Source organism: Apteryx rowi, unplaced genomic scaffold, assembly GCF_003343035.1.
Source record: "Apteryx rowi isolate R43461 unplaced genomic scaffold, aptRow1 scaffold_543, whole genome shotgun sequence".
NCBI lineage: Eukaryota > Metazoa > Chordata > Aves > Apterygiformes > Apterygidae > Apteryx > Apteryx rowi.
The window spans coordinates 558,419-570,585 of record NW_020450809.1 but is presented as its reverse complement, the minus strand read 5'-3'; the positions used below and the strand labels follow the sequence as shown (position 1 = coordinate 570,585).

The 12,167-nt window shown below is 33.8% G+C and overlaps 1 protein-coding gene across 3 annotated transcripts in view; it reads right to left on the bottom strand.

Moving 5' to 3' along the window:
- Positions 1-12,167, bottom strand: part of LCORL (ligand dependent nuclear receptor corepressor like) — a 69,860-nt gene that overhangs the window by 10,278 nt on the left and 47,415 nt on the right. For 2 of the 3 annotated variants that reach the window (XM_026081338.1, XM_026081340.1), the window contains one exon: positions 6,152-11,970. In XM_026081338.1, coding sequence (XP_025937123.1) covers positions 7,056-11,970 — 4,915 coding nt within the window. In that variant the 3' untranslated portion in view covers positions 6,152-7,055. Of the gene's footprint in view, positions 1-6,151; positions 11,971-12,167 lie in introns of those variants that run through there. The other variant, XM_026081339.1, reaches the window with a different exon arrangement.

The window sequence follows — 12,167 nt, the reverse complement described above, 5'->3', positions numbered from 1 at the left end:
AATGGTAGGAAGCCGCAGGGAAAACACAGCTAGTCTGACTTAAAGTGAGTAGAATAAAAAATAACGTTGACAAAATCACGTATTGAAGAAAAAAACAGAAAGTGAGCAGTTAGATGACAAAACAAGACAAGTACAGAAAGTAGCTAAGTCAGTCAGCTGAAAGCTGGCAATCTAACAATTCAGAAAAAGAAATAACAGATGGAGGAAATATGAAAACTGAAGTAATTCAAGGTAACACCTTATGAAGTTGAAATGAGAAGATGGAGAGATGCTTTTGAACAGCAGACATTACCTTATTAAGGTACACTGCCACCAATCAAAAAAGTATTTTATTTCAGTTGTAACTTGGTTAGGAACCTGATAAAAATGTGTGGAATATATTATAATTACTGTACGGTTAGAGAATCTGCAATATTTTTAAAAGTTATCTGACTGCAGTGAAACAACTTCTATTTTCTAACATTTTAATAGGCACTATAAAAATTGTCTGCAAACAACAGAAAGTAATAAATAATGCCAATTAACTTCTAAACTGGGACTTCAATCTGAGTTCCATTTGCAGTATTGCAAGAAAGGGATTCTTTCTTAAAATGGTACATTAGAAATGTTCTCATTTCATAGGTGGGCACATATCCTACATATGTAGGTACGTATCTACAAAACATAGATTTATCTGTTAAAAAGCATAAATTGGGTTACCAAAAATAATCTTTCTTCAGACTTGTTTATTTTAAAACACCTAATAGTATCTTTCAAATAACTAGGCAGTCAGCTTTGTTAATGATGAGTGTATAAGTGTTCTCCACCAGCTACAAGCACAAGCTCACCATCATGTTTCACATTACACTAAGGCCACAGAGCATGATACTAACTCAATTATACTGCTAAGGGCAAAAATGTCAACGATGATGTTGCAAGTGCTGTGTGCATGTGAATGCAAAATGCTGCTCTTATAATCTTGGGTTTTCCCTATAAAATAACTTCCATTCAGATACATCCAATTAGAAAATATCAGGCTTAACTGGAATCTGAAAGCTGTCAAAAGCTTTTCAAAACACTTGATAACCTAGGGAACACTCAAGACTTAAGGCCATTTTAAAGGGTAGAGAGTCTTTACTTTTCATTTTCACTACGGGAAATGGGAGAGAAAAAACCTTAAAATAAGAAAATGCTGTCCTTAAAATACTGCCAAAATCTGTATTAAAATTTGCGTTAAATTTGTATTAAAATGGCTAATTACAGCAAAATTAAAGGACAGTGTTAGCAAAAGGATAAACAGTTAATAAATATGGCAGTATATTTGGCTTGAGAATCTGAAGAAGGTGTCTGAACCTCAAAGAATGGACAATCTAAAACTGTGTTTTGATTGGGGGAAAGAGGAATTAAGGAAGGAAAACAATCTAGCCATGAATATATGTAAAAACAGCCCAGTCTTCCCAGCACTGTTAGAAATCTTCACCTCGCATACTCGAACTAGATTCTGTACTTTTTGAAGGTAATTAAATGAGGATTCTAGTATAAGACACTTTACAAAAATTAAGTGCAAGAAAAAGAACACTAGTGTTGTGGTATAAGCAATAGAGGAATGCACAATAGATACATAGCATACATGCTTCTACGGATTAAAGTATCTTTCTTGAACAGGAATATTTCCCCACAGCAAGACACTGTAATGTGGAATTGTCTCAGTATGACTAACCTTCCTGATGATGGTCAGACTACATAATACTGTATTGACAGTATTAAAAAAAAAAAGACAAATTTCTATTTCTGTATAATTTATCATGTCCATAGAAATTTTCACATATTTCTTTATTATTCATTCCAGTTGATCTAAATTATATGAAAATTTTGCACCAATAATTTAAAACTTTTCTTCAGAAGGATACACTAGTACTTCATTTGTAACAAAGCAGTATTTTATATAGATCTACACTATTTTTATATAAATTTAGATGTACTGTCTAAAACCTGGCTTAGTAGATCACCTTTACAAGTGAATAGCTGCAGCGACTTCACAGAGCTACTCATGCAGTTAAACATTTTGCTGACTCAGGGTTAAAGATACTTAAAATATTTTTTTTTCTTTCTGAAACACTTTATCAAATTAGTTCCAAAAACTGAGTATTTTTTATTTTACCACTTGTGACCAATTACTAGCAGAATTATAGCAAAATCTATGCTAGCATATACAATCAAGACTTAAGAATATACTTTGTACAAACAAGTTATGCCATCACAGGCTGTGTTGTTTGATCTTTATCCTTTTCCTGAGCATCTAACATCAACTGCAACTCTTTAGAGCACTAAACTCTTAACAGAAGACAGGATTTTAAAAGGGATATGTACTTGTTATATTTTCAAAATCACTATGCAGGGCTGGGAAACCTCCTATTTTCTCTTCTGGAGAAAGGCTTAAGCAAAAATATAGAAACCATATTTATATAGTGTTTTCAATTTCCTAAAGAAAGCTACAAAGTCTAACAATAATTTCCTCCGGACTGAGGGCAAACAGGAAAAGATAAGAATGAGTTTCTCAGTCTTTCTGGAAATCAAATGTTAGTATATCAACTAAAAAAAAAAGATGAGACAATACTGAATAAAATGATGAAAAAGAACCCTTACGTATAACCTTGGGCATAAAATTCATATACAAAGGCTTAATGAACATGAAAGACTTCAGAGTTGTGTTCTTTGAAAGAAGTCTATAGTTCAGATAAGCTAAATTAAAAATCCTTAGCTCCAAATCCTCATGATAATGTAAGGAACAACATACCTCAAGCCAACATGTAAACCAGCCCTATTCAAAACAGCATCCAAAATTTATACGCCTCTCAACTTTTTACTGAGCTAGTACAGTAGATTACATGATGGGAGAGGAAACACAAGGGGAGGAAAGGCTGTATCATTGCGTTTGGTACGTGGAATTCCAGAGTGTTAAAGACGATGGAGTATTTGACTGTAGTAGAGTTGCTGCAGCTGCATTAAGGGGAATGGCGCAGAGACCACTGAGTTCATTAAATGAGTCTGGATTTATTATATAAGTTTAGTCAACTATATATCAAGTTTACATCTCTGCTTTTATATTTCTGCATTAAAAAGGTCCACTTATTGACAATGCCAATATTTTTTCTATGTTTTCTATTAATTTGCTTAGTTTGTTTTACGGCTGTCTGTAAAAAAGTAACTTCCTTTCTGACAATTAGTTATAAAAAGTTCCATCTGCTTATTCTGCATCACCAGTGAAGCTTATTCTGAAGCCAAGTAATGCTTCTGATGAAAAGCCTTTAAGAAAAGAGCTAAGACATGGCCGTTGAAAAGGTTTTCTCAAAAGCAACAGATTTAATGACTATTTCAGTATGTCTTTTTTGCATTTTAACTGACCTAGCATTTTAAATTTGTCCCACAGCAGGAGAGTAGAATGTGCTCCTTCAAGAACTAGAAAGCTTGAGAGACTTGCTAAAAAACTTGTTTTTGTCACTAGATCATTGGTGTGGGACTAATGTCTTTTTCCACTGTAGCCGTAAAGTGATTCACATTGTGGAAGCTTATCTCAACTGGACTGCACCACCCTAATACAAGTAAGCAACAACACTGGAATATTAATACCATACTAATATGTATGTACAAAAGGTGCATACAATATATCCTTTCAACTTTAAGAATATTTCAAGTAAGGCATGTAAAGTTTGAGAAAAGTTTTGACTGTTGGCATATTAATATATTAAAATAGATATTACTTTACATGCAAAATCAGGAGTCCAGTTAGACTCATAAAAATACAATGCCCAGTTTTCAGTTAGATTCCTTAATCTTGTATTCTACTTTGAAATGATTACATAGATTAGCAAATTCTCATTTCAAGCACTTAGCTAACTTTATCTCATTAAGATAGCATTTAAAAATAGCATTCAAATATAATAAAAAATTAAAATTGAAATTTTAAATCCTCTGCCAACAAATAGAATAGACTTTTTTTCTAAAACTCTAGACTACTTGCCCAGCCCAACAGCCACATTATAAGGGAGAAAATGAAAAAGTTCATATTAAACAAAGAAAAAATTCCAGCTTCAAGTGATCAGAATTGATTTTGAAAGTTTTTTTCATGTGAGCTCCCACCCTAATATGAAGGGCACGATATAGCATATCATATAATCAGAGCATGTGCTATTGCCTGCTGCTGTGGTAGGTCCACAGCTCCCTTTGGTATTCTGATAAATCCACACCTTCTCCTGAGGGAAATAATGAAATATTTTTATATGCTAAGTTCCTAAAATGAAGTCTTTTATCATGGCCAATTTTATCATTGGATTAATGTTTCTCTTATTTTAGCTTGGCTCTCTTGAAGCCTTTTTGTGTCTACTTTAGCCAAGTCCTAAGCATCTGAATGTGGTCTTCAGCAATACTGAGGGAAACACACTGAACCATCCTCATGGAAAGAAACATAAACATTTTCCTAAAAGTAGGCTTACGTGATTTTCTTTGCTACCATAGGCAGTAAATAATGTTTCAGTATTCCCAAAGAAAATAATTAACATGGTCAGAACATAGATTTACAATGAAAGGGAACCGCCTCAGCTAATCGAATGCATTGTTGAATCAACAGTTCACAAGCCAAGTAGTATCAAAAATATGCACCAATGTATCCAACACCCACCTTACCTTGAAAAAAACAATTTAAAAAAGTGACCAAATCTCTTCTGTTGCTAGATTGAATGCATGGCTAGTTCTAGTTGCTTGGTACTATCTTAGTCTTAAGAATTCAACTGACCCTATTCTGCTTGCACAGTTTTAACAAAAATTGGGTATGCACAACAATTTGATAACATTCTGCCTACTTGCCTCAGTGCTTCAGAGTAAAACAGCATCACAACACCTTTCAACAACATTTGGTAAGACACCCAGATCAATAAAACTTGAAGAAAAGCTTTAAATATTTATCATAAATGTGTGTATAATAGCATTTCAAATATGGCAACAGAACAATGATATAAATCATCATCATCAAACATCAACAAAAATGCAATCCAAAGAACATATGAATGAATAATGATGTTTTCATGTGCATAAAACTTCCAGATGCAGGAGTTATGTTTGGAAACGCATGCATGCACAACTAGAAATCATATTCCTTCTTTTTAGCCAGTAACTGTATGCTTGACTAAAAATGTTTATATGATTTCCTTGGCTAGTGCAGACAGTACACAAATCTGAATCAACATGCCAAGAGAAGACATCATTTTCTGTATCAGACAATCCCCTGATACTGCAACAGTACCCCAAAAAAGCTTTGGGGTCACAAGCTTGGACAAAGTTCCAGAATCACAATTCTTTCTGTTATACCCTTTCTAAAGACAACAACTGATATGAGAAACTATGAGTAAAAGGGGAAATAACAAAAATTGAAAATGAAATAATGTCAAATCTTAAAATAGTTATCAGATTTCCTAAAAGTCAAAACTGAAGGAGGAAAGTTATCAGGTAAATAAAATTATGAGTCCCAATTGGAACTAACAGGAGACCACACTACAGTAATAATTCTTACATTGTTATAGTAAGAAAAAGTTTAAGATAAATATAATTTGAATGCAGATTTTTCTTGACTACAGTCAAAATTACAAAATGAAAACAAGTATGAGAGAGCTCTTTCTTCATTTGCAAAAAAGAATGGATATATGTTACCCTTTCCCTTTCTAGTTCTGGCTTTTTTATAGCAATTCTGTGTCAAGGTTTGAACTTTTTAAAAACAAGTTTTTATGTTGCGTTTGGCCCCAAATCAGTGAATTAAAATACAAAATAATAGCATAAATATACATTCCAAAAAACTGTACTTTTGGAGAAGTGGATTATACTGAATGAGCCTAATACAAAGAATTTCATACATTACATAAAGCACAAAAGACATGAAGTATACTATATAATATTGTAGTAGCCATAATATTGTTTATATTACAACTTAAATTAATCATTCAGTTCATCATCATAGATAGTTTTCTTCAATATAGAATAAAAGAGGGACATCAGATTTTGTTCTGATGTTTTAAGTATTTTTTTTATTCTCTAGGCAATATATTCAGATTAGCTAATATGATATTGTTTCTATAAATTAATACTTCTGCAGTAATATAATTTCTATTGCAGAACCTTTTTGTACTTTGGTGAGTACTTAATACTTTAGTTATTTTATTAAAATGAGCTGAAACTTCTGTATAAGGAGTTCTCTTCACTTAAAAGGAAAAATAATTTCACAAGTGGACCTGTTTTAAGTGGCCTTTCTGAGATCAGTTGTATACCAATGTGTTATAAATATCCTGCTTTAAAAAATGGATTTAATTTCAGACTAGCCTAAAAATATTACAAACAAATACACTTAGCATGGAAATTTTATGTTGTTCTTGACTAGAATAATTTCATATTGGAAATTGTTCTGTAAGGAGTCAATACAACAAACCCCTTTGAGTCAGCAGATTTCATGTGGCATTGAGCTGACACTGAAACAGATCGAATGAATACTTCTCAGAAGTATGTAGGACTATTTGTTACTTTAATTATAAATCCATTACAGATATTGCTATTTAATTATAAATCCATTATGGATTTACACTAGAAATCACTAAATGACAAAAAAAAGTTTATTGTTTTACAATTATATGTTAATACACTGAGTTTCTGCTTCATTTTATAATTAAACCTTTCTCATAATATCAGAAACTACACAGTGGAATGAAATTCTGTTCCTTTTGAAATCAATAACCAGCTGCCCCGACTTAAGATACATCAGAACTTAATTTGTTGTCTGTCTGAATTATATTAGTTACCTCTTTTTCTTTCATCTTGGTATGCTACTAATAGTCATAATAGAATGTAATACATGTATTGTAGTTGAAAGACTACATTGTAAATTATATACATTTTAAAATTGCACTTTCTGTACTATTCTGATGCTATAAAATGTAAATTTTATTACTCTTCTGAAATTAAAATGAATATCATGCAATAAAAAATATCTGAAGTGCCTAGTTATTTGATTTATCCAATTCTTTAAGTTTACAGTGTTAAGGTGAAGGGGGGAACAAGAACTTACCTAGCTGGTACTTTGGGTAATAAGTTGCCATTTGTCCACTATTGCATGATTGTCTCTTATGCCTTTTCCTTATATTTGTATCTGTTGTCTCCCACTGTGGACTTTTTCTTTTGTTTATTCTGATAAGAACTTCAGAATTACCAGCAGGATTATCATCATGGTTTACACCACTACTTAATTTTCTGCTGCTAAACTGGTCATCCAGCCTTTCAGTCACTTTGGAAGAATTAGTTCCTTTAGATGTTTCCATTTCATTTTCTTGTTTCTTTAATGCATTTTGCTTAGTGGAATGGGACCTTAAAAGTGGATGTCTTTTTTCTTCCATATAAGCCTGATTGCTCTTACTTTCAACAACTTCAGGATAATAAATGATATTATTTAACTTAAATGAATTGTGCTGCTCAATATGGCTGATTTTTCTCAAAAATATTCTACAATCTCTAAAAGTTTTAGCTTTCCATGCATTTTGAAACAGTTTATCTTGGCTTTGTTCTTTTCTAACATTTTGTTGGCCACAAATTGTTCCATTTGTCTCCGCATGTGGTTTAAGTATATTTACTAAACCAGGATGTGGGTTAAAGTCAGAAGATCCCATCATCTGTTGGACAAGTGCACCTCTGGCTTCATTTCCAGTTGACAAGAGACTACTCTGAGATTCCACCAAAGCTTCAGTGGTATGGATTTCTACTGCATTTTTTTCCTGGAGCTTGGACATTTCATCACTGGTTTCCTCACTTGTACTTTTAAACAACTGGCTTTGGCAAAAGAACTGTAAATTTTTCTTTTTCGATTTCCAGCCTCCTGGAGCCTGGTTATATAGCTTTTTCGTTTGTCCCCACCTATCATGTTGTAACTTCTTAAATTCACTTCTTTTTAATCTGGCTAAGGTGAAATTACTTTTCATGCTTAAGACTGGAGAGCTGACCATGTTATGTAATATTTGTAACTTTCCTGCTGGTTTTGAAGGAGAGGATAGTGCAAACTTTTTAAAGTGCTTTCTGAAAGGGCAAGTACTAAGATCAGATTGTTTAGTTTCCATCTTTATCTCTCTGTTATTAACTACTTCTAAAGGATTGCGAGCATTTGCCTTTCTCACTAGAGAGAGAGATTGTGTTTCTGTAGTTTGCATAAACCAGGTACAGAGTTCATTCATATTACACTTTTTCTGAAAAAGCATTTTTATAGGTGATGTTTCAAGTTCTACAAGGCAGGAGTCTAAAGGATTTGACATTGCAGTGTTACAGTCTTGTTCAATGGGATCCCTTTTTTCACATACACATTTATCAAACTCATTTCCCCCCACTCGCAACCAGGTATTAGTTATCTGTTCAAATCTATTATTTAGTTCTTCCAACAAAGTGTCGTTTGAAGTGGAAGTAGCCCACCACCTGAGAGAAGGATTTGATGAAAAAATGGGATCTGATGATACTTCATTAGTGGGCCTGAATTCATCATCCTCAGGACCCTTTTTTGCATTCCCTGAATTTCTCATTTCTGAGGTATCTTTGGATGCTGTGCTCTGATTTGATTGCCTATGTTTATCCTTTTGATTTTTAGCTTTTCTCAAATGGAGTTTGTAAGATTTATGTAGCAAGGCACTTCTACAAGTAAATGCACTAGAAGATGCTAATGAATGTAAAAAGTGAAGTGAGGGTTTTCTGTCTCTGACAGAATGTCTCAATGGAGTTTCACGTTTTCTTGACAATGTTGTAATAACACTGTCTGATCCATCCTTTCTAGAATCTTTCTGAATGCTCTTTACTTGACCCATTTTATTGCACAGTGGATTGCTTTTCTCCTGTGGTATGGTTTTTTCTAACATGTTCTGTTGTTGCAAAGGAGGCAAACAGTTGCTAATACTCACTTTTCTTTCCTGAGGTGAAAATCTATTAACAGTCACTGATATGCCAGAGATTTTTACTTTTGCTGGTCTACCAGGTTTTCGAATGGTGGTTAAAGGTTTTTTAACCGGCCGTATAATATTGCTGCAACGATGTGGTGATGCTGGGTTACTCTTGATAGGTCTAATATAGTCATAACCAGAGACTTCATTTTCAGTAGCAGAATTCTGTAAGGCTTTTACTATTTCAGTCAAAGCATTTTCAGTTTCTGCATTTTGCCTTGCCTTACTATGATCACTGGCAAAATTGGAATCAATGTGTTGTGTAGGCAGAACGCTGATTACATTTAGATTACCTTCAGAAACATGTCTTTTAGTTCTTCTTGACCTTCCAAAAACAACTGTCACAATAATATTTTTGTTACTGTTAACTTCTTCCATTACCGCTGCATCAGATTTGGTACTTTTCCCACCACTGCTAAGTTCAGTTCTACGTTCTGTACTTTCAGTTAAGTCTGTTTTTGGTTTTGGAGGTCGTCCAATAGGTCTCTTAATCTGCTTAACAACTTGAGGACCTATTTTCTTTGGTCTACCAGGTTTTCTTTTTAAAACCAATTCACTGCTACTGCTTGATTTCTCCACAGTTTCTTCATTTTGTTTAGAATTATTTGAGTTAGTTTGACCACCAGCACAAGAGCCTATATTTGCTTCTGCATAAATGCAACTTGATTCCTCCTTAGTGCTATTTTCATTGTGATTACAATCCTTGACACGGACTGCACAAGAAAGATCTCTTGTGGCCTGTTCTTCCAACACAGTGTCTGTGTACCCCTGCAACGAACAACTATCTGTATTTGCTTTAGAAGATGCAGTTGCAGATGTCAAAGTATATTTGACTCCTTCACTGCTATTAACCTCTGAGACAAACATAAGCTTAATAGGGCTAGAATAGTTTAAGGGAGATGAGATCTCTCCAACTTCGGAAGTGGTATGCAAGTCCCCATTACTGGAAGTTGAACTGGATGAATCAAAGGATGAAGATTTCAAAAGGTTGTCATTAATTTCTTGATCTATACCCACTTCTTGCTTATTTGTTGTCACACACGCAGTTGTGGTTTTACTGCTGCTTGGCACATGCGAATGTGGAAGGAAACTTTGTCCTATGCATCTTGTTTCATTCAGACTGAAAGGTAAGCCTCTCCTAGCAGCTGGGTTCATAACATGCTCATAAGCACAATCTTTTAATTTTTGGCTTATTTTGTAACTATCCAACAATGGGTTGTTAGTCTTTTTGGCTAAGTTTATTGTATCTTCTAAACGCTCTACAACAACTTGTAGATTTGTGTTTCTTGCAATTTTGCTTACATTTCTGTCACTACATCTTTCAGTGTGAATGTATTTCTTTATTTTCATTTTTTCCAAACTTTCTAAAGACTTTTTTGCTTTGGATGATTTTCCAAATACAATATTGTTTGTTACATATACAGAGTACCATCCAGGTGGCACAATGTTACGTTTAGTTCTGCCCAAGATTCTCTTGCCTTCCTCCTTCAGAGACATCTGATCAGTCTCTTTTATGGTTGCAAAATCTCCTTGCTTTTTTGCAAAGTTAATTTGATTGGTTGCAATAGCACTGTTTTCTGAAAAAGACAGAAAGCCAGAGCTGCTTTGAAAACCAGCAAGAGGTAGTTTGAAAGATTCTGGCTGGTGTATTGGAAAGCACACTGGTTGGCTTTGGCAATTCATACATGGATTACTTTCAAGATCTTGCAAAGCTTTATCTTCTATCACAGTAAAGCTGTGTCTTTTGTCTGGGTATATCTTATCAAAATTTTTTGTAGATTTCTTTGCATTTCTCTCAGAACTGGACTTTTTTCTTATAAGAGTTTCATCAAGGCTTGCAAGTTCCCTCTTGATTTGCAAAGACTGTCGTCGAATGAATGGTGAATCAGGGGAATTATACATTGCAAATAAAGTTTCCTGACGCTTGCGAAATCTTGTTTGGATAATTTTATTTTCCATTTGTTTATCATGTTGGCTAAGTAATTCCATAAAACTGTAATCACTTGCCTTAGCGTTATGCAAGAGAGAGGTTATGAAGTCTCCCAACTTCACATCATTTTCTGGTGCCCTGTCACTGCTAGAAAATTTTACAAGATTTGTTGCTATATCTGTAGTTTCTATTGATTTTAATTTTTCATTAATACGGTCCATTAAATCTTGAAAAATGGCAGAATGCTCACCTTTCTCAAACTTCTCAGAATTTATATAGCAATTGCTGCTTTCTTGATCTGTTGATAGCAATGTTCTGTCTGAATACTCAGTCACTTTTCCTCTGCAAGTTTTACTTTCATAATCAAATTTTCCATTGCTTTCTTCAGCTGGCAAGAGGGATGGAGGCTGGTTGATGGATATTTCAAGCTTGTTGTCTAAAGTTGGAAAATCTGTAACTGATCCTTCCAATGTTTCAAATTCTTTACTCTGTACAGGTGATAGTGGAGGTGGTGATGGGCTGCGAGATCTACTTGAACTTTTAATGCTGTTCAGCACATCATAATCCTTAGCAGAAGATGTACATGCTGCCGCTTTCACAGAATGCCTGTTGTTACGATTTTGTAACTGTTCAGCACAGTACCTATGAGAACTACATGCTTTATTCACCACTGTCTTAATACATCCAATTGCTACAGCTTGGCATGACAAACAATGGAAATCTTTAATACAGACAGACAGAGGTGGTAAACAAGTGTTTGGTCTTTGATTTTGTAAACAGCACCTTTTTGTCAGCGTATGTCTGTTGCAATTGCAAAATAAAATATGACTATCCTCTTCAGTGAGGGAACTGGGAGTTTCAGAGTGGACAAAATGCGTTTGCTTGCAACTACAAACTATAGAAACATTTTCATCTTGTATTAAAAATTTTAACATGGCCAAAGTCTGTTGCCAGTGATATGAACAAAAAGTCTCCAAAACTTTGTTTAATGTTGATTTTCCTTTTTCCAAATTAGTTGTTTCCTCTGATTTTGCATCAGCTGTTGAACTTGAACTGGAAATGAAAACAAATCAAAACAAAACATAAATTACAGTAAAATACCATATATAATGTCTGTTATAATGGTTAAACTCAAGATTAAAACCCTGAAATTTGCAAAGCAGTTTCTAATCTATTTGTACAATTCATTTATCTTTGCAAGTTTCACTTGAAATGATGTGTATCTTATACATAGYGATGATAGTCCTACG